Source organism: Calonectris borealis, chromosome 3 (genome assembly GCF_964195595.1).
Source record: "Calonectris borealis chromosome 3, bCalBor7.hap1.2, whole genome shotgun sequence".
Taxonomy (NCBI): Eukaryota; Metazoa; Chordata; class Aves; order Procellariiformes; family Procellariidae; genus Calonectris; species Calonectris borealis.
The window spans coordinates 73,056,644-73,079,637 of NC_134314.1; the positions used below are offsets into that span (position 1 = coordinate 73,056,644).

The window sequence follows — 22,994 nt, forward strand, 5'->3', positions numbered from 1 at the left end:
TCCACTTTTGATCCATTTAGAAAAGAGTCCACACGCAATTACCATTTGTGAGATCTTGGTCCAAGTTAGACGAAGTCTATTCAAAGAGTCAGACAGTCAGCAAAAGTTGGTTTCTGTAGTGTTTTATTCAGTGGATTTCCTTACCAAACACCTTTCTGAGAAATGAATAACGAATTTCAAACATTACCTCACCATAGCCTGAGGAATAAGCAGTACCTGATCATACCATCAGGTCCACATCACTACATGGCAGCCTTAGCAGCATGCTGACCGGGCTGTTTTGGAAAGAACGGGATGTTTGGGATGGAGGGGGGAAAAGTTTGGTGCTGAAGTCCTTGCACCATTTTATTCTGCATTCTTCCAAACCCAGAGCAAAAGAGATCACTGGTAACCATGGCAACTGCCTCTGCAGGGGGTGCAGAGCCACTGACCCATGAGAGAGTGGGCTGGAGAAGGTGGTCCACACTGTGCAGAAGGTCACTGCCCCACATAAATACAGTTCCGGAGAGCAGAGAGAGAAACAGCTGCAACTGAGTCCATCAAATCACAAGACATGCCTGTTTGGGTGCAAATGCACGCAGGAACTGATGCCCTGTACAGTATCTAGTTATTCAGCATACGCAGCACTGCTCTCGGTAGACCACCAATACCCATCAGTCTGCAACGGGATTCAATATTGAAAAAATATTTTGGAACTATAGTCAAGGCAGCTAATTTGTTCAGAGCTTCCCCACAACCCTCGGTCCACCTTTTACACCTTGCCACTAGCTTTACCACTACAGCCAACACAGCTGTGCGCCAAGAGAGGAAAGGGAGGGCCAGGAAGTTTTTACTTTTGTGACCTAGCTCTCCAGCCTACATGAGGGCCTTCCTCTTGTCTCCTGTCTAGCACCAACCAGTTCAAATTGAAGTGTGTACAGACCAACAGACTCTCTGATGCTATATATCAGGGACAAGCTGACACTGTTAGCATACCCCAGCAGCTTCAGGAAGATGGCCGAAGAGGGTGTTCTCCAGCACTGCAGTCACTGAGCACCCAGGGGAAGGGAGCTCAATCCATGCAGGACAAAGTTAAATTGCTCCCTTCCCTCCCATACCCCACGAATACCGGTTTGGGTTTTTTTTAACTAATGGCCACAGATTGGCCCTGCCAACCTGAGTTGGAGTTTCATGCCATTCTTGTCATTGCAGTACCCATATCAGGCGGTGAAAGAGAATCCTACATATGACAATTGTCAGTCTGGCATGGCCTTGCACTCTTAAAGGAAATGCTTGAGGGGCTTTTATGGGAAGCTCTTTCAGTTATATTTTCTTGTACGTTGAGTTTTTAAACAGGGTATTTTGCCCGGAAATGGAAAAGGGATAAGCTTGGTCATAATTCCCTGTTACTTCCAGACCAACACCATATCCTTTGCTAAGCACCAATTTCCACACATGATTAGACAGACTAATAAAATAGATTATCCAACTAAGCTCATCAATATCTCTTATTAGAAGGTGTTATATTCAACTTCCAGAGTGCAAAATCTAAGGGCTCATTTGATTTGTACATGGATGTCTCTACATTAAAAAATACTCAGCAACAAACCCATAGCACAAGCAAAGTCTTTCTTCATTGTTTACTAATGCTGTGCAAAATCTGTGTGCCCTCAATGCAGTCATTCCATCAGCATTCTGCCATTTACAGCAGATGCTGTAATTGTGGATAGACAGGACCCCTGAGCACAGTAATTCACCTGCAAAGTTGAATGGTTTCTGGGGACAAATCCAATAGCCTTTTTTTCCATATATAAAGTTGTACAAGTTTGGCAGGTGCACACAACGTAGATCATACATCTGGAAAACTAGACTGTCATCACTTTCATGCTGAACTACAAGTTGCAAACCATTAGGGAATGAATAGCGATGATGTAAGTTGTTCTGTGCAGCATTATTTAGCAATTCTTAACCAATAATGGACTTAGCCCAAAACATGAAGCATCTGTGGAGAAACTATTTTTAGAAACAAGATACCTAGTAAAGGTCAACACTGAAGTCAGTCCAAGTCCTGCAATTAAGGCATTGCATTTTCAATATACTAATCTGTGACCACAACCTTGGTTTCAGCATTCATAAAAACCAGAACAAACATGTTATAAAACTTCATTTTTTTAATGAAGCAGCTCCAGGAGCAAACAGCCAGACTGACATTCACCTGAACACTTGTCCCGAGTACTTAGCCTGAAAGGTTCTGGTGCCAAACAAATCCTGCTTAAGAGTCTCTGATCCTACTAAAGTTTTCTACCTTGGTGACCCTTTACCATTCAGGCTGGTTTTTATCCCTAAAGTCTGCATCAAGTGGAAATAACCTTTCTAAAGCTGTTCCTTCTATCACAGATCTGTGGTCAGCATTAAAAATAGTCTCAAAGAGCTCCTTCTAAACCACTTCCCCCCAACTCCGTTATCCTGCTTGGCGTCCAATTTTTAAAACTAAAACTGCACCACTAAAGACAAGATCCACTAGAAAAAGAACACAAACCAACCTGTCTCCTTATTTCCCAACCTCGTCTCCTAAACTTTGTCACCAAGCCAAGACAGGCTTATAGCTGACTTAACCTGCAAGTACTTGAGAGACTATGAATACATGTTTAGCTTTGGATAAAGGGAGTCTTTCTGCAAGTATCCACTTACTGATGAATCTCAGCATAATTTAATAGAAAACATTATTTAAATGGAAAACAGCGAGCAGGCACTACATTTATGCAGTCCCACAAAGAGACACTTAGGTCTTCTTGCAGACTTTCAGTGCACCACACTGCAAACGCCCTCTACTTACTTCTGCTCTTCCCAGGAATGAAGTGCATTGCTCCTTAGAAACAGAGCTCCGAATCAGAATAGCAATGAAACACTGGCACTGGTTAGCTCTTCCAGGGTTAGCAATTCAATGGCTATTTCTGGCATTCTGGAAGATTTCAGATTGTTTCAGAACTTAAGTGTCATCGCATCAGGAAGTTACAGTAGATCTTCCACAGAAGTTAAAGCGAGCAATTCCCAACCCCCTCCAACCTGCCTTCAGACAGGGTTATTAACTGTCTGCATAGGTGATTAAGTTTCAGCCTGAGAGCTAGATCTGTAAGCCTAAAAGTAATTCAAGCAGATTCAAGCAAAGCACCTTGCAATAAATTGCTATTGTCTTTAATCACTACACTCATCATGCATCTTCAACTTTATCCTGATAGCATATTAATTGCTTGACCTTTTCACTACTGCCATCCGTGCTGACACTGGATAAAGTTCATGCATAACAGCAAAGAAAAGCAGAAGACGACTTAAACATTTTGTCCTCAACCTTCAAAGCTAAAAAGATTTTCATCTGTTGTGTCAAACCATTTTTTCCCCTAAAAGCCAACTTAGAAACCAAATCGTCAAAAAAGTTCTTTTTATGCTGCCATATACAGTCCCCATCTTAATGGAGAGCCCTCCTAAAGCAAACCTCCTTCTATTTCAGTCAGAAGCAGCAACCACAATAAGGAAAAGAATGAAAGATTTTTTTCCTTCAGCAAGCCAGTTATTTGAATACTGTGAAGAGCAGCAATAATTCCTCTGGACCTTGGTTTGGTCCTATGTATTACCTCCTTTCTTACAGACAGAGGAACTATGCCTGTATGTCAAAAACACGCAGCCCAAACAGGCTCGGTGTTTTTGAACAATGAGGGTCAAACCAGAGGCAATACATCCTGTAGGCCAGCTACTAACTACATTATCAGCTCATGCAGACACAAAATCATCAGTTCATGCAAACAGTTGTAAGTACTTCTGACCTCAAAGAAATCCTTGCTGCCTACAGGCTATGTGGCCTAACAAATCATGAGGCTGGAGAAGCAAGTCACACCAAGATGAAGAATAAAAACTGCTTATTTTTAACCAGAGTTTCCATTTGTATCTTTCCTTCCCTTAGTTCATGGATGTGAATAGTTAAGGAGGTTTAACTTGTCACATGCACATTTTTTATGAGGGCAAGTCCTTCTGACAAATTTGCTGATAAACTGGTTTTGAGATGAAAGGAAGTTTCTTTAAACATTTGTATTATGTACGTGCTAGATATTCAGGCCTGGTTATTTAGGCCCTCACATCCACTTGAGACATCCACACCTCAGGGACTGTCAAGCTCTTGCCTTCCTAGCTCCAGAACAGCCGGGAGCCCTGAGGAAAGATGTTAGCTGCAAATAGCAGCTAGCTAGCATCCAGAGATGCCAGCTGCAAAATTCACATTTGGCTTCAACAAATCTCACTTCAGAAGGCTCTAATAAAAGTGAATGAGACTAGTGATGGGAAAAGCATGTGCAAACCTCAGTTTAGATTTAACATTTTGATCCTTTATAAGGGTAAATACTTGAGGAAATAATAAATATCCTGGGGAATAAAAGGTCTACATTTCTAATGAAGCTTTGACAAAACCAAGTACTGGTACTTCCTTTACTTACAACGTTGTCATCTCTATGTGGAAGAGAACAGTTACCATTCCTTTGAATAATCTTGAAAAAATCCTCCTGTCCACCTGTCCTCTACAGAAGAAAATTCATTCTGGCAACACTTTTTGCGCAGAGTAACAGAAAAACAGGTTTGATATCTACAGATTAGATACAACCCCCGCCAGTATTTTCGATTCTCATCCTAATGATCTTCTAACTGCTCATTGAAATTTCCTGGCTAGTATCTACCCCGCTGCTGGAGGCCGGGGTAATACAAAACCATGGTCTAGCAGGGACCGTACCCGCACCGGAGTCCTTCCTCCACAACAGCCGCCTCCGCACAGCTCCCTCCTCCTCCTCCTCCTCCTCCTCCTCCCCCCCCCCCCCCGCCTCCAGCACACCGCTCTCCCCTCCGGCCCGGCAGGCGCCCCTCCGCACGGCCAGCTCGCGTCTAACGGGGACCGACACCTCCCCAGCTCCGCGCCCCGGCCGCCCTGCCCTGGGGGACTGCAGGGACAGCGGCTCCCGGTCAAACACCGCGCACAGCCGCGGGAGCCCGGCGCCGCCCGGCACCCCTGGACCTGCCGCAGCCGCCGGGGCCCCCCGGGAGGAGAGGGGCCGCTCCATGCGCGGCCGTATGGTAGCCGCCGCCTGTCCCCTCCCATTCACCTCGGGGGGGACAGGGGACACCTTCTCCTCTTCCCCGCGGCGGGGCACCGCGGAGGCGCGGGGCTGCGGCAGGGAGAGGGCTGCGGGCCGGGAATGTCATTTGGAGGTGGCGGTGACAGCTCTCCCCTGCCCGCAGCCGAAACGCGATTCGGGGCGGGGGGAGGATGCCGGGGGCGAGGGGAGCAGCGCCGGGCGGGGGGACTGCGGCGGCCACGCCGGGGACCCCACCACCCCGGCCCCGCACCTCGCAGCCGTAGAGCTGCCCCAGCTGCTCCACGATCCACTCCTCCAGCACCAGCCGCTTCCGCAGCTCCTTCCGATCGTATTTCACCGTCACTTTCCCCTGCTGGTGGCGCCGCTGCTGGACCTGCACCACCGCCGCCGGCACCGAGTCCTCCCGGGAGGAGCCGCCGGAGGAGCCGCCGCTCCCGCCGCCGCCGCGGGGGGTCTGGAAGAAAACGCGGTTGCCGCCGCCGCCGCCCGCTGCCGCCGCCTCGCTACCCCCGGTCGCCACCGACATGCTCCGCTCCGCCGCGGCTCCCGCCGAGCCGAGCCGAAAGGCGCCCGCCCGCCCGCCGCTACCGCCGGGCCGCAGCAGCCGCCGGTTGCGCGTCTGCCTCGCTCCCCCGCACCTGCCGTTTAAAGCCTCTCATGGCACAGCAGCGCAGCCGGCCCCGCCGCCGGGAGGGCTGGGCCCGAACCGGCGGGGGGCGGGGACAGCCGAGGGGCGGTGCGGCACGGCGCGGCGGAGCACGGCACGGGGCGGGGCGGAACAGCGGAGCGCGCCCGCCGCCGCCTCGGCCCGCCCTTCCGCGCCGGTAGCGCGTCCCGGCCCCGCAGCGGCGGAGCGCGGAGCAGCCCGAGGAAGGCGCGGTGCCGGCGGCGGAGCCTCTGGGTCGCCCCGCTGCCAGCGCGGCGCGGGCGGCTGCTCCTGGCTGTCATGGGAGCCGGAGCGGCATGTGCCCGCCGCAGGGCGCTCCCCGGGGGCTGCCCGGGGACTCCGGCTGCTGTGTGGTTTATGGCTTTTTTTTTTTTAAGGAAATGCAGTATCGCCCCGTCATGCACACGACGTTTATAAATATTGTATATCTGCAGCATTAAAACGCCGAATGCGATCCTTTTCTTCTCTCCCGGGGGGGGCGGGTATCATGGACATCATACGGGACCTGTGAGGTATGCCTTAAACAAACTGGTTTTGCTTTGCAAAATCAGCAGAACTGCGAAGTAGCAGTTGAGGCGGCAAGTCTTGCGGTGTCGCACCCTGCTGTAACTCCCCCTTTCTAACTTGAAGGAAAGGGCGCATGATCGCAGGAAAGCTCATACCGCAGTCACGGCAGTTGAGGGGGCCAAAACCCCCTGCACCCCCCAGACTCAATTCAAGAACCTTGTAGACGGAAGTGTATGCATGCTCAACCACGCTCCACCCAGTAGGAGGACCCTGCAAGCCCCAAGACAATAAAAGGCACAAGATGAGCCAGACCAGCTGCTGGCCCAGCATCCAGGAGGCATGAGCTAGAGACTATAAGACGTCGCTGGAACCTAGGGTGGTGATATCTTTCCCTTCTATCATCTCTCTCTCCCTTCCTCTTCTACTTCTCTTTTCTCTCTCCTTTTCTAATTCTCTAGTAATGTAGGAGATAAGATAGTTACCCTCCACTGCTTAGCCATTCGTTATTTGTAATCAATAAAGAGTTTAATTGGATTTATCAGTCGCTTGGTGTTGTTTGTCTGCAAGGGATCGCGAAACCTAGTTGTGACCTGTCTTCAAGCCCAGGGTTTGAGACTCGGGCTGCGAGATTTTAAATTGGCATAGTGGGCAGGATACCCCGTTTCAGGACAAAAGCAACTGCCAAAGGAAACCTGGACCTTGGTGGAGCTTTCCCCCAGGGGTGAAAGGGGATCACTCCCAGGACGAAAGGATTTTTCACCCTCAGAGGGCTGAGAGCTGAAATATAAAATGGCCTCCCAGGGCGGAATGGCGGTAGACGTATCCCCGCTTTTAGAAAAACTAGAGTGTTATAATGCTCATTCCTCTCCGTCAGGAATGACCCGGGCACAGGAAAATTGGCACGACCCACAAGCGGTAACAGACCGAATAACTCTGTTAACCAAGGAGCGAAATTTTAGACGTGGCAAAGGGAAGGCTGTAGTCTGCGCGGTGTTAGGGGCAGCCCTCACCGCTGCCCAACAGGAGAAGCAAGCTAATCAGCAAGCAGGAGAGGTGATCCAATGCCTACAGGACCTGGTAAAAGCAGTGCAGGAACAATTAAAAACTGAGACTGAGAGTCTCAAGGATCAGTTAGTAAGAGAACGGGAGAACTCTAGGCATCCTTGGAGAAGGGAGTGGAGAATAGGCGGCCCTCTTGAGGAAACAAAATATGGGATAAATGGTACGGTGGTATTTTGGAAGGGGAAGGTAAAGAGCTCGATTCAGAATATCCCTTAGAAGAATTAGGGTGCGTGAAGGAGAAATATTCCGAAGGAGAGGGGGAGGCAGCGTTGAGGCCCCTAATAAAAACAGAAGTAATAGATGGTAGAGATGGCATGGAGCCAGAAGTTACAATTGGTACTGTCCCCTATTGCCCCCACAGAATTGGCTAAAATTCAGGAGAAACATTCTAGGGGACCGGGAGAAACGGTATGCCTGGAATATGTCCGGAGAGTTTCGCTTACCGGCGGAGACCATATAATGTTGTCGGAGGAAGAAGCTCAGGGATACTGGGGACCTGGGGTATTTCTTATGGTAGATGACCCTCGGGAGCCCTGGTCCCTAACCCAAAGGGCAGCATGTTGGACAGGAGGCTTAGACCCATTGGAGAGGGGTGACCCAGTCCGCATTGATACGCCTAACATTGATCGGTTAACTGAGAGCATTCAGAAAGCGGCCTGCCTCCAATTAATGTATCACAGAGTCTTGGTGCCATGGAGACCATCTACTATGTTGATGGTGGCGGATCCCTCCTGAATGACTCCCCTTTATAAGAGGCCTGCCAGACAGCCTAAAAGCTTATGCAGTCCAGCTTCAGGACCAATTGAGAGCTGTATGCTATGGCCCTTGGGCAAGAGGGGAAGACCCACGGAGCGGGGGGGGGCGCAAGCCATGACCTGGGGAGAAGCTGCCCAAGAGCTAACTAATTATGGACGGCAAATGGGATTTATGAGCTCAGGAGGAACTAAGCCTCGGGCAAACCTCTGTAGGATAGAAGGATGGGGAGAGCGAAGGCCAGTGAATACTCAGGACGATACGAGACATGCTCTGTGGACTGAAGGCATTTTGAAAGGGATCCCTAGAGAGGTCATGGACAAGCTACCCACGCCCAATCTAGAGGCATTAATCAGGACCTGGAGAGGACCTAACGAAGGCCCATATCATAACCCGAGAACTCCCTCCTGCCCCAAGGAGAAACAAAAACAACACTGTCCCCCTGCCCCCCCACCCCCCAAAAGGGATTTGATTGATTTTGAACCTCACGCTTCAGGAAACTCCCGACATCGTCCCCTGTAAGTGAGCCCAGGGACGGCGAGTGGCGTTATTTAAGGAGGCTCACTGAAAATGTCAAGGGAGATTTGTTAATCACCTTCCCAACTGGACCACTAAAAAGACCAACCACCTTCTTAGTAGATACAGGCGCGCAAGCATCAGCTCTCAGGCAGGAAATTGCTAAGGACTGTGGGTTTTCCATACCCCCTATTATCCTCAGGCAAATGGCATTGGGGAGTGTACCAATGGGCTATTAAAATGAGCCCTGAAGCCACATGACCCGGGATCATGACCCGGGATGGGCGCAGCGAATAATGGATGCGGTCACTAAAGTAAATAGCTGCTAGGGAGTGAATGGCTGTCCCCGGCTCATTGCTTTTTACCCGAAGCCACCCATCATTATGCCTGGAAGTAAAGAAAATAAAGACCCAGTAAAACCCCTCCATCATCCAGGGCAGTCGGTCCTGGTAGAACTACCTACCATGGGGCAAGTGCCTTTAACTTTAAAACTCTCCCTTAACCTTTATGCATGGGTAGCCACCGATGCCCATGGAAAAGAGCATAAAATTAATACTTGGTGGATTGTCCCTTCCTTCTGAAACCGGTTCTGGTTGAACCGAGTTTTCCTCCTTTCTTTTCTTTCAGGAGGACTCGCCATCGAGGACTCGGACCCGCGTTCAAGCCTGAAGCGGATCCCAGGCATTTTGTTAACTTCTGTGATTGTTAGTTTATTAGTTTTCGTAGGATGTATGTATTATCACCACAAGTGATGTTTTGGGTTGCTCTTCTCCTCTCCCTTATTGTCACAAGGAGCTGAGGAGATGGGACCCCAAACCTTACCTGGGAAATGATACGGGACATCAAGATCAAGGGCTATGTATTTCTATGCCCTGGGCAGCGGAAGAAGGATTGAGATTTTTCATGTTGCCTGTAAATTTGACATGTATCTTTAATATGACCAATGCCACTTCCCTAATGTATCTCGCCAAAAATTGGACTATAGTGAGCCGCAGCAGCAACAACAAAGTGAGGTGGAAAGGTAGCCCAATGATGGAATTAAGCTATACGAGTTGGACAAACCCCCCCGATAAAACTAAGAATGTTAGTTTATGGAAGGAAACATGCACAGCCACACTGCCTAATATCACCGTATTTTCTCATTCTCCGGTAAAAGGACCAAACTCAGTGTTACATGAGGGAGAAATGGCTCAGGGTAATATTACTTTTGAAGGTGATACATACAACAAATGGTGTCGGTATTATCCCTGGGACCCCTTGTTTAATCCCCTGATTAAACCTGACTTTTATGAAGCAAACTATTATACTAAATGGGAACCAACTTGGTGTATACAACTCCCAACAAAACACAAATGTCGCCAAGAAATGGGAGTAACCTAATGTGGACCTGTCCAGATCCACAATAGGACAACCACTTCTAGATCTTAAATTTAAACCACCAATCAGGGGGCCAACAAACTCTCTTTTTAATTCTACCAAGGTGATTACTTGTGATACTGGACTGGGGGATCCCCCCAAGACCTGGTTTATAAATGACCTCAGAACTATGATTAGAGATATGTGTACTTGGTGGGGCTACCCATCCAAAGGGTGGCAAAATGAAAATAATAACTGTAACACTACCAACACCTCATGCGTTTCTCCGTGTGGCATCCCATATACACATTACCCTATAAAAGAGACTGCCTTAAATACGGAGCCAATAAGAACTGTTCTAAATTATACTGACAATTACAATTGTAAAATATATCCGACAATATATCCAGCCCCTCTGGCTTGGGGATGTTTGGATGGGAAATTCTGTTCTTATCTGACGTTGGAGTACCATGCAGGATTCAGGGTATTCAGCCCCCCTGAGCTGGAAGGCAGGGACAGCGAGCAGGATAAACGCCCCATGCAACACTACAGGCTTGGGAAAGAGTGGCTGGAAAGCTGTCCAGAGGAAAAGGACCTGGGGGTGCTGGTTGACAGGCAGCTGAACATGAGCCGGCAGTTGTGCCCAGGTGGCCAAGAAGGCCAATGGCATCCTGGCCTGTATCAGAAATAGTGTGGCCAGCAGGAGCAGGGAGGTGATCGTGCCCCTGTACTCAGCACTGGCGAGGCCGCACCTGGAATACTGTGTTCAGTTTTGGGCCCCTCACTACAAGAAGGACATGGAGGTGCTGGAGCGTGTCCAGAGAAGGGCAATGAAGCTGGTGAAGGGCCTGGAGCACAAGTCTTATGAGGAGTGGCTGGGGGAACTGGGGTTGTTTAGCCTGGAGAAGAGGAGGCTGAGGGGAGATCTCATCGTGCTCTACAACTACCTGAAAGGAGGTTGTAGTGAGGTGGGTGTTGGTCTCTTCTCCCAAGTAACTAGTGATAGGACGAGAGGAAATGGCCTCAAGTTGCGCCAAGGGAGATTTAGACTGGACATCAGGAGAAATTTCTTTACTGAAAGAGTGGTCAGGCCTTGGAACAGGCTGCCCAGGGAAGGGGTTGAGTCACCAACCCTGGAAGTATTTAAAAGACGTGTAGATGAGGCGCTTAGGGACATGGTTTAGTGGGCATGGTGGTGTTGGGTTCACGGTTGGACTCGATGATCTTAGAGGTCTTTTCCAATCTTAATGATTCTATGATTCTATGAAAATGCAGTGTTGGGATCCCTTCCCTATGTCCTACTAGGGTGTTTAATTTTACTGTTCCTCAGAGACGGACACGTCAACAAGCCAAGTCCCAAACCGGGATACCCAGGTGGGCAATAAGCAGAGTCAGAATACCCGATTATTATACCACTGGATAAACAATCTCCTTGATGTTTGAAAACATATTTACCCCATATCTTACCCTGAAAAGACACCAATTTGTCTTAGAGAATATTACTTGGCAGTTACACCTGTTAAGTAATTGGACCAGGCATGCTTTTGGGGAATTAAATTACAGGTCCAACAAGTATCCAAAACGACATCGCAAAATAGATTAGCGTTAGATATGTTGTTGTTAAAAGAGCGTGGGCTATGTGGGATGTTAAACCTCACCAGTGGTGAATGCTGTATTACTATCCACAATGCCACCACCCTATTGAAGAAGCTTGTGCTAAAATGAAAGAAATCACCGACCAGACTGCCAAACTGTTCCAATCACTTCAACCAAAGGACTCATTTGATGGACTCGCGCCGGGGTCATGGATCACATCCATACTGAAATCTTTAGGACTCATGGGGTGGGCAAAATGGTTGATATAAATCGGGTTAAACCAAATCTGGTTAACTATATTAGCTGGATTTATATTTTTAATTATAAGGATAGCTATAGTGTGATGTATGATTACCCATATGTTATCTTCTATCTCTTCTCTCTTTTCTCCTTCTATTCACTATGTGAGAATCACCACCCTAGAAGAAGAAATTGAGACTCGAAACTCAGCAAAGAAGTCTGTCTAAGTCACGGGGTGGTGTCATGAACATAATACGGGACCTGTGAGGTATGCCTTAAACAAACCATTTTTGCTTTGCAAAATCAGCAGAACTGCGAAGTAGCAGTTGAGGCGGCAAGTCTTGCGGAGGCAGGGCGGTGTCGCAGCCCGCTGTAACTCCCCCATTCTGACTTGAAGGAAAGGGCGCATGATCGCAGGAAAGGTCATACCGCAGTCACTGCAGTTGAGAGGACGAGTCGACCACCAAGACCCCCTGCACCCCCCAGACTCAATTCAAGAACCTTGTAGATGGAAGGGTACGCATGCTCAATGACGCTCCACCCAGTAAGAGGACCCTGCAAACCCCAAGACAATAAAAGGCACAAGATGAGCCAGACCAGCTGCTGGCCCAGCATCCAGGAGGCACGAGCTAGAGACTATAAAACGTCTTTCCTTTCTATCATCTCTCTCTCCCTTCCTCTTCTTCTCTCTCCTTTTCTAATTCTCTAGTAATGTAGGAGATAAGATAGTTAAGAGCACATCCTCCACTGCTTAGCCATTCGTTATTTGTAATCAATAAAGAGTTTAATTGTATTTATCAGTTGTTTGGTGTTCACTCCGCCTTTATTTGTCCGCCGGGGATCGCAAAACTTAGTTGTGGCCCGTCTTCAAGCCCAGGGTTTGAGACTTGGGTTGCGACAGGGTGGGGATGAATGATTTCAGGGCAGTGAACCCAAATAGAAAGCAAATATTTTGAGCTAACGCAGTTAGTGTAACAATTAGCCATTTGGAGATGGCGGTCTTTCTAAAAGGCACCGGTTAGCATTAGTGTTTTCAGCAGCTTTGTGTCTCTCAGGACGCACTGACTGAAATCACCAGTGGTTCATCACACACACCAAAATGTGCCTGTGACTGCAAGTAAGCAGCCAACATAATGCAGGCACTGGTTAGGGGCCCCGTTAGCAAAGAGGTTTGCCTGTGACAAGGGGCAGAAGCCCACCCCCTGCGCATGCAGACCTGGGACTGGAAGCGCCCGGTGTCCCAAAGCTGCGGTACAGCTGTGGGGACCGTCCCCTGCACACACTGACCCGGGGCAGGATGTCTTAAGTCAGCAAGGGGCAGAGGGGAAGGGGGCATGGATCGCCGGCCATAATTACCTGGGCGTATCTGCTTTAGTCAAATCCTTGCTGCTGTTTCGCATGCCTGTATGGTTGCAGTGGCATTTCAGCCTCTTCTGCTCTCGGCATTTGACACACCACTGAACAAGAGGCTAGCATGAGGCATTTGAGCCTCATCAAGCTATTTAGGTAAAACTCAGCTTATGCGGCTAAAGAGATCACAGTCCAATATGATCAAGAGATAAAATATTATTATTATTGGTCTTAAATGCTATGACAGCTTTTAGATTTTCATCTAAAAAAGTGCCAGTTCTTCAAAGCAAAGCATATAAAGTTAAGCTCCTTATCTGTAGGGACCACATGATTTTCAGAGATACGGAGCAACTGCCACTAGGCATCAGTGCAACTCACACTTGAAGCTTGGGCTGCGGGCAGAGCTTGAGAGAAAGTCGCATCCCTGTCCGACTTTAAAGTCTGAGTTTATGCAAGGAGCCTGTCCTATCTGCTGGGCAGTCTTCTCTGCCATTACTCAAGCAGATCTCAACTTCCAGCTGCAGCTGAGTAGTGCTGCCAGCCTGGCTTTTACAAATCTGGGCTTGGGTAAATACAGCAGGAAAATACCATCATCAACAACTTGTTCTTAGAGAAACCAAAAAGATGCAGAGGAGTTTTTGAAAAAGGGGAGCGGCTGTCTTTTAAAGTTTTGTGTTTGGTGTGGCCTGTAATTTGGGTCTTCAGCTCTGCGTGTCATGTTGGGAGTCTGGTGCTGACGTTCTCAACCACAAAACTTGAAACTTTCCTTTTTAGAGCAGGAACTTCTTCATCTTTATAGACTGATTTGGTTTTCGGTTGCTGAGAAAAAATGGATTAATGCAAAAGAACGTAAATATTGCACAAGAGGTTTTTTAAAGCCATAATAAGCATCATACTTGCTGTTCTGTGGGATATAAAGCAGGAATACCCAAACTGTCACTGTAATAGGATATTTTCTGGAGCCAAAAGAATGCTGAGGTATTCCACACTGGACCTAAGCTGGCTGGAAAATACTGAGATTTTTGTTCCCTGCTGTAGCAAATATCAGGTGTACGGATGGCTAAAATAATCTCATTGACTCTGAGTGTGAGAATCCAGAAAGTCTCAGCTGAGGGACTTTTTCAATACTATTATTAATAGGATAATATAATCACTGCAGACATTTAAATGCTGGCACCCGCTATTCAAATAACACTTTTGCAACACTCTTAAAGTAGAAAATGAGGTACAGGGGATTAAAAAGCGTGTCCTCAGAGGTTATAATTTCAAAGTTACAATTCTAACATAATGCATAGTGGTTGGTAAACGTGGGTGGATGAGAAACTGGTAGAACTGCCAGCATTGTCATAAGGCAGTTTTATGTGCCATTGGTTTTTCATTCAGTTTTTAAAGCAAGTGCATTCCTCAGAAAGCCAGGGCAAAAAGTGCTGCCAAGAATCTTTCCTACAATGATTTTGCTTCATTTGAAAGAAAGATCTAGTTGTTTAAAAGTCAAAGTTGAGCAAAAACGTTTAGGTCTGCTAACATCATGGGAACGAGCAATGCAGCCCTGTGTGGGCACAATCTGTACTTTACTCCTGAGTGTCTGGAGGCATATGAGAGCATTTCTTGGAGTGAGAAGTTTCCTCGCAAATACTTCTCTATACCACAACGGAACTGTTAATGGTTACACCCATAACAAAGACAAGAGCTAACGTGGCAGAGAGAGGAACAATCCTTCCCAACCTTTCAGCCTCAGTTTCAGACTTACCTTGAGGAATGAATTCAGGGTGTAAGAGATTAAGCTTCATAGGCAAGGGTCTTCCAGCAGCTAAATCAAAATCACAGTGCTGCATTTCATCTAACGCTAATGTTTCATCAATAAAACCAAAGGGGAGATAAAATACACCGTCACTGGAATATTGTGCTCTCTCAGTGTGATCATGTCCAGGTCTCTCTCACAAGAACATTGTATCGGGTGACAGGATAAGTAAAGACAATGTGAATTAGAAAACACCAAAGGCAGAGGAACACTTGCATCACCTGTACTTCCCTATGTTTCTTTCCCAAACAGTGGATGTGGGAATCTCTTGTGAATGTAAGCAACATGAAGCTGTATCCACTTCCCATGCCCATATTGCATGGTCCTCACCTGTTTTCCAATCCAAGAAAATACTAAAGAATATCTGGACTAATCTTTCAGGAGGCTTACGCAGTGACCTTTGAGGGTTCAAGGCCCTGAGTATTAATTGCCGGTTCACCTTTAGTAACCCTGTTTGACACCAGGTATATTCTTTTCCTAAACAATTGACACTTCCATCAGTGCTGGCCACAAATGTCAATGTTGGCTCATTTCTATGGCTAAAAGGTTCTTCTCTAGGCAAGCTTGCTATTTAGGAAACAAAGTTTAGGCTGTTATCTTCAGTGATAGTCTAAATCCTTGTTTTCCTATACTGTCAAATATTACACTGGCCAAAACCAAAACCCCTTTCTTATGCCGCTCTCCACAAGTTTTCCTTCTCCGGAGGCTGCTCGAAGGAAGGACCTCTGCAGCTTGCCTCTTCTCCATGGCTTACCACCGTTTCATAGCAGCTTCTCTTAGATGTTTCCATGTTCTTTGCTGAATAACTTTGGAAATAAGAAGTTGCTGGACTCTGAAATAAACCAGCATGTGTCATGAAATTTCATTCAGTTCAGTACCTGTTACTTTCCTGAGGCATTTGCTCTTTAAGGGATTCACATGTACGTAATTTTGCTGGTTTCTGCTTCTCGTGACTGTGCTCAGGAAGAAATTGGAGTTCAGTGGAAGACTCAGGCTGGAGATTTTTAGCAACCTGGAATTGTTTAAACTGCAAAGTACACACCAGTTGGTGGTTATATTTCCTTCTTGAAATGCATGTTAGCTTTTACGTGTTCTCAGAATCATAGGAGTTGTTTCATGCTTGTACTCCTTGGCTTGCTAACAAAATACTTGAGTTAGGAGTTGCCAGGGAATCTCCTGTGTGTGTAATGATAGACTCCATTATTTTTGCAATGCTAGACCGTCTTTGTCTACTGTCTACCCTGCCATTTAAGAGCTCTGCGTGGCATCTTGTTGGTGAGCTGTGAGACTTTGCTCCAGGCATACTAGCGAAATTTACTGTCGCAGGGCTTCTCTTTTGCATGATTATTGGAAACTGCCATCAACCATATAGTCTTGTGCCTGGTGACTGCGTCTGAGGAGGCTGAAGACACTGTCCTGAGTTATTTAGTGTTATTTTTGTGCAAGAAAAGTGTTTATTCAATGAGGAGCCTTGACACCCCACTCAGCTCGGAGGAGGTTTCACCCCTGTGGCGTGGGTACTGGGGTCACGCTTGTGCATTGCCGTGTCTGGACCAGCCATCCTCCCCATCAATAAGCAAAAGTGGTTTGGGGGGATACTGCCACAGTTCATAAACCACCGCAGAACTAAGCTTTGCTTTCATCACAGCAGTAGCGCATGTGTGTCAGACAGTGTATAAGTGCAATTTTTGAGTCTCCTATTTGAATTTAGCTTGAGGCTATGAGCTGTTAATGGGTTCTGTGTCTCTAAGTGATTTTCTACTTTGCATGTCCTAATTAATGCCCCTCCCTCTGACTCGTAACTTCCTTGTCTCCCCAGACATATTATGATTTTGTTTTCATTTTCAATTGCTTTTCATCTGTTTGTGATATTGATGTTCCATACTCCAAAGACACTCTGTTTGTGTCGATCTATCATTCTCAGCACCACCAACTTTTTGTTCTTGTAGCTATCCTTTTGATGCTCCAAAACTTTACTTTTTTAGTTTGTTTTGCCTTTACTAAAAAGCTCCTCAGAGTCTGGCTCTTACAAATGTCTGTTACCAACGGCTGCTTTTTTCTCTTTGTCCTTTCTTGTAAAGGAGACACCACTGGCTCATTGCTCAACCCCCAGCTGTAATACCTGTGGTGGAAGCAGTAATTCTAATACTAGTCGTATAAACTAATGACACAAAGCTTGTGTACTCGTGAGTTACACAGGCCAAGCTACATTCAGGTCAAGATAAACGCTACATAAGAGGGAGAAAAAATGTAAGGAAACACAAATTTATATGCATACACCCATTATTTCCTACAAAGTAAGTGTGCACAATGACAACCTCTTCCAGAAGTTCCTCGTCTCAGAGCAGAGATCCAAGCCTGTGATGTGACTGTAGCCTCATTTCTCCCCTATACCAGTAGTGGCTGGAGATTGTGATGCCCTGAGGTCTGCCAGCGGTGGCCATTCCTCTGCGGTGGAATTCCTCCAAAATCTCACCTTACACACATATTGTAGGACCGCGTGATACATCCATGTAGCTGCTCCCAGACAAGAAGGCTAATTAGGACCCCTGTATATTAGCTGTCCATAGGAGCCCTCTCTCCCTCCCCGACTCCTGCCTCTGGCTGCCCAGCCAGTGTCTTCAGTGAGAAACCTGCCCCTTGGGCTCCTCCTGGGTGCACGTCTTGGCAGTTTGCATGGGACCCAGGCGCCATTTGGCTCTGGCTCTCCCAGCTGCTCTTGTGGTGGCAGCAGTGAGAGAGGATGGCAGGTCCTTTAGAACAGAAAGTTTCTCTGGAAGGGCTCCAGTTTGCAGTCTGGCTGCCCACTACTGGGTCTCAGAAAGCAGCCAGAAATTCAGAGCACTCCCAAGTATCAAGTACAACATCTCTGAGCATCCCTGGTGCATGCTGTTCAGTCATGTTAGGATACACAGGCTGTGCTGTCATGGTACTTTGTGTTGAGGATAGGTAGCAACTGAAAAAGAAGTAGGTAACCTCTGTTTACTTGCACTTGCCCTCAACAACATCAGCAATTGCTGGTACAAATAACCTATGATAGTTCATCTGAGCACTACCACCCAAGCTGTCACTTTTATTTAGAAAGATGTGGACAGCCTTCCTTTTTTCTGGAAGGGATTAGTGGGGAGGTAGGGAATCAATAAAGGAAAATATTTGAAAAAAAACCAACAGCAAAACAGACCATGAAGCAGGGCTGGACAATTAACATGCCACAGCCTCTAGTAATATTGATTGTTGTTTTGCCCTTGAGTCCCACTCTGCTTACATTGAGATATTAACCCTTTGGTAAAATACAAAGGGAGAAAATGAGTGACACAGATAAAGTATTTGTATTAGTCCATAAAAAGAGACCAAGAAAAACATTAAAACAAAATATGGGTTAGAGAGTGAGACACTGACAATATCTAGATTAATAATATTCTGGATCAGTCATCTCCCAGACTGGTACCTGTCACCTCTGCTACACAGTCCATTTCACTTGCACTCAAGAAATAATGAAGAATGATAATAAGTTATTCTGTATAGCTTGGCCAGCCTGTAGAGGAGGGACATAATGTGTTTTACCCATTTTGCTTGGCAATTAGTGGTGAGTGATGGCACTTGGGTGCTTGGATCTGGAAAAAAAAAAACAAACTAAAAAACCGGAAAGCTAGAGCAGAAAGCAATCACTTAGAAATTTGGGTGCCAATAGTCCTGGTTTGCCTCATGTCCCCTGATCCCTGCCCCTCAAAGCGTTCTGCAGAAGAACGTATACAGAATGAGGCCAAGACTGTCTAAAAACCAGTTAAAACGTGGTGCTGTTCTTCATTGTTGTACAAGAACGATATGCTAAACTTCCCAAGTCCTTTGTTACCTCCTTTGGGAAAGCAGGAATGACACTGGGCTGTTTAGCACGGAAAGAGCCTGTGGTCTCTCTGGCTAAAACAGGAGACGTCAAGAGCTCAGAGTTGTTAAAAGCATTAAGTAATTGATGCCATCCCAGTGCATGTTCTTTCAAGCTAAAAGCTATTTTGATGGAGGAAGCATAAACAATCAAGAGGGCTAGCTGGCGAAAGCTATCAGATATGGTTTGAATAGAGAAGAAAATGAGGAGCAAAAGTAAAACAAGCTCTACTGCTCAGGTGCCTTTTTGGAAGATTTTTACAAGAGTGCTGAACACATTTTTCAAACCTTAAGGATATTCCAAGTTGCAACACACAATCTAGTAAATGAAGAACATGGAGGATGCAGGCTTTGAAGAAAGGAGATCAGCAAAATGTAGAGCAGCAAAAAAACTAGTTCATAAATTTTATATGTATATTACAGGATGCAATTCAATAAAAGAAAAGCAAACGCTCCATATTCATCTGGAGTAGTCAGCTGCGCAAATACATGATTGGAAAATGCAAGTTTGACAGCAGTTACCAACAAGGACCAAGGGGATCTGGATCACAGACTGAACATGGGTCAGAAACATGCTGTGGTGAAAAAAGCTACATCGCAGTGGGATGTATAAACAAAAGTGTCATACTTATGAGACATGAAGTAACTTCACTGTGCAAGATTCTGTGGGTAAGGTCCCTGTTAAGAGTGTGAGGCTCCAGAAGAGATTGGACCAATTTGGCAGAAATCGGAGAAAAGCAACTGGAATGATTAAAGGTCTAAAAGACGTGCCCTTTCTGTAATAACCTACAGGGAAAGAGTAAAAGAACCAGAAATACTTAATTTATAAAATGCAGAAGTGTCGATAAAGCTGAGGGAAATAATGTGCTCTTGATCTCATGTGGTGAGCACAGGGAATAATGAGCTTAAACTGAAGTAAAGGAGATTTTGATTAAACGTGATGAAAAAATTTCCAACGGTAGGGATAGAGAAATGGCAAAACAGGCTGCCTAGGGAGGCTGTGGAATCCACTTCTTTAGAGGTTTCTCAGAAAGAAAAAGGCATATATTTGTTGTTTATTTATTTCTCTCCGGGGAGAGTTTATCCAGCCCAAAGGCAAGGAGATGAACCAGGAGCCTCTCAGGCTACACCTATCCCCCTAAGCTCTCCAGGGTCAGGAGCAGGCTCAAGCACTGGTACCCAAATACTTGCTAAGCTACCAGTGGTGTCCCCATCGGAGCTCTGCCCTGCACTGCTCACTGTCCTGGGGACCTCAGAGATTATCCCCAACAGCCACTACCGACAAGGCTATCACATTCAGGGCGGAAAGTACTCAACTGCACCATGGTATTTGCCCTCAGGGCAAAAGAAAAGGTCATGGCCCGGTTTCTTGTAAAGACATAGCCTAAAAGTGCCCTCCCGTCCTAATTTCTGTGGGTATTTCTGTACCAAGCTAATTTTAACAAGAAGAATCCAAAAGCCCTCTCTAAATATGTGCAATTTAAATGAATAAGCTTTTATGTGTACAACAACCATCCAGCTCTGGGGCATTCATGCAATTTTGCTGCACTTAGCAGCTCTGTAAAAACAACGTACGAAAAGAAATATTCCATGTGTAAGCATAAGATGTTCATAAATACAAAACAGTTATTATTGCAATATTACCAAGATGAAAGTCTCATTATCTTAAGTATTTTTACAAATCCGTAGCAAGAGACACACCCTGTCCCAAACTTTGCACAGCATGGTTTGAGACAACAGAGCAGAGGTTAAAAACACATGGTCATGTAAGGCATTTGGTTACATAAAGGACTTTTTTTTAAGTCTAAAAATGAGATTGTCTGTAGTAATTTTCAGTATAAGGCACAATTTAGCATTTCCTCCCCCACTTAGGCTTAAGTCATTTTCCAGGAGGTTCAGCTCAGTAAGGTTTATACAATGGTATGACTGCTTCAAAATCCAATTTTCTTGTACGAATATACATATTAGTTAATCTGCTAAATGCCTGTCTAGATTGCCTCCATTTAACAAGCTTCAAAGAATTGGATAGTACAGAGATGATTTAGGAGTTTTTACCTACAGGTATTGTCCTGTATTTAACTTTCTAATTTTAATGGGAGGAGAGTGAAACACTGTCAGGTTCAATAAACAAAAGTTACTCTTTTTAACTGTAGTCAACTTTAAAGCTATTCTGTCATTCAGGCCTTGCACGTTTCTAAGCACCTCTGAGAGTTGGGGTATCAGCACTTTCCTAAAGTGAAATTCAGAGAAGAGTTGCAAAATGGGCCCATATATTTCTTGCAGTAGTGAAAATACTGTCTACATCAGGGTCATTTTCTTTTCCTTTCAAACCACCATAAGAAAACCACCACAGGCATCAGTTAGTTAGTAACCTCTTAGTGCACTGACCTGTTTGATGTTCACAGGAGGGTTAGTCAATATATTAACCTTAGACAGGGTACCATTAGTAATTTATGCATGAATTTTATTACATAGCTCAATCTCCATCTACCCCACAGCCTGCAAATGTCCCTCTGTCACACAGTACTACGTAAAAAGGTGAGTTACGAAAAAAATGAAGTTATTAATTCTGTTTATATTTTGGTCCTATGCAATGTGAAAGGCATGGTATTGAGGTATGTTTGTAATATTTTGCACTTAAAAAGTGGTAGTATGTTACTAGTTTTAAATATGGCATCCTAGCTAATGTTAAATTAATCATTAATCATTTAGGGCAATTCTAATGATTCCTATTCCTAAGCCCCTCTGTATTGATTCTTAAAAACTCACTAGATTTGACCTCAAAAACAACCCTTGGCATTTGAAGAAATCAAATGTAGATATATGCTAGCTTCTGTGGGTTAGTACATTAGCAATTCATCTTTAAAGAACAGACAATAAAATGTCCCTGATATGTTGTAAATGAGAAAAGATTGCAATCTGCCATGGATCATCCTGAGAATGGGAGAAGGAGCTTAATGAATCAAAGAAAAACCAGGCAGAAATTGAATTTGATAAGATACACCTGCTAAATTATGTGTTTTCTGATGATGAGGCTGGATCTAAAGCAGCTGTTCTAGAAAATGTAAGGTGACTCTGAAAAAACTAGAGGGGCAGAGCATATGAAAAGGATTGAACCAATATTTGGTGCTATGTGGAATGGTCCTTCAGCTCAGGCATGCTGTTGTTGAATTAGCTATCTATGCTTATTTTTTGATATATAAGTGCACTTTGCACTCATATTTTTTCTAGCAACAGTGTGTTTATATTCCTCCATCTAAATTATTCCTGGAATGATACGTAGTACAGTTCTGTAGCACTAGGAAATGAGGCAATTATAGGTAGAGTTAATAAATCCACTTTGACTGCTCTCCCCTTTCAGAGCTGAATCCCAAGCCCATGGTTAGGTAGCTACATTTTTCTACACAGTGCAGAAGACACCTCAGAAGAGCAATCCAAAATACCTCCTGCTTTTGCAGAAGATGCCTGAATTGAGTCCGAAGTGGTGAGCCTCGTTCAGAATTGCCTTGGCTGATTCTGAACAAGAGCTAGAAGCACATAGCAGCATCATTGCAGCACTTTATTTGGGTTTATATACCCCGCTTCTCACGGCGTAACTTCAGCAGAGGCTGTGGGGGCTGCACTGGCGGGCACGGGGGTGGCTAGAGCAGTCTCTTGGGAGGAGGCATTTTTTTTAGGGTGACTCTGAAGCGATCCTAGATTCAACTTCTCCAGCTTTCTACACGAGTCCTCTAACTATGAGGTTGCTATTTAGACGGCGGAAAACAAACATTTACTCACTACATCTCCTTAGCCAGTTGGTACCCCCCATCACACCCTAAACCACTTCTTTCTGCCAGCAATTGTCTTGAACAATATTATTAAACAGCCTTTCTATAGTAAATAGAAGTATTGCACTCTTTCATGGCTGGAGCCAGTGTCTCCTGCCAGGCTTTCTCAGTTCTCCTCCCTGGGATTTTGGGCCATAGGATTTGGCCAAAGGATTTTGGCGTATGGTCTGTTAGTGAAAAAAAAAAGCAGACACTTCCATGAAAAGACACATGCCTGACTTAATCTCTAGTCTGACATACCTGCTAGCAGAAGCACATCCCTGCATCATTCAAAAGAAGGTGTACAGTGCTTGTCTGGGTTACATTTTTAGGAATTTCTT

General features: G+C 45.7%; 1 protein-coding gene and 1 pseudogene across 1 annotated transcript in view; one reads left to right on the top strand and one right to left on the bottom strand.

Moving 5' to 3' along the window:
* Positions 1–5,796, bottom strand: part of PPP1R14C (protein phosphatase 1 regulatory inhibitor subunit 14C) — a 53,772-nt gene extending 47,976 nt beyond the window's left edge. Inside the window, exon 1 of the mRNA XM_075148129.1 lies at positions 5,365–5,796. Coding sequence (XP_075004230.1) covers positions 5,365–5,640 — 276 coding nt within the window. The 5' untranslated portion in view covers positions 5,641–5,796. The remainder of the gene's footprint in view (positions 1–5,364) is intronic.
* A 1,299-nt stretch (positions 5,797–7,095) lies between these two features.
* LOC142081219 (uncharacterized) lies at positions 7,096–9,371 on the top strand (annotated as a pseudogene).
* The last annotated feature ends 13,623 nt before the right edge of the window (positions 9,372–22,994 follow it).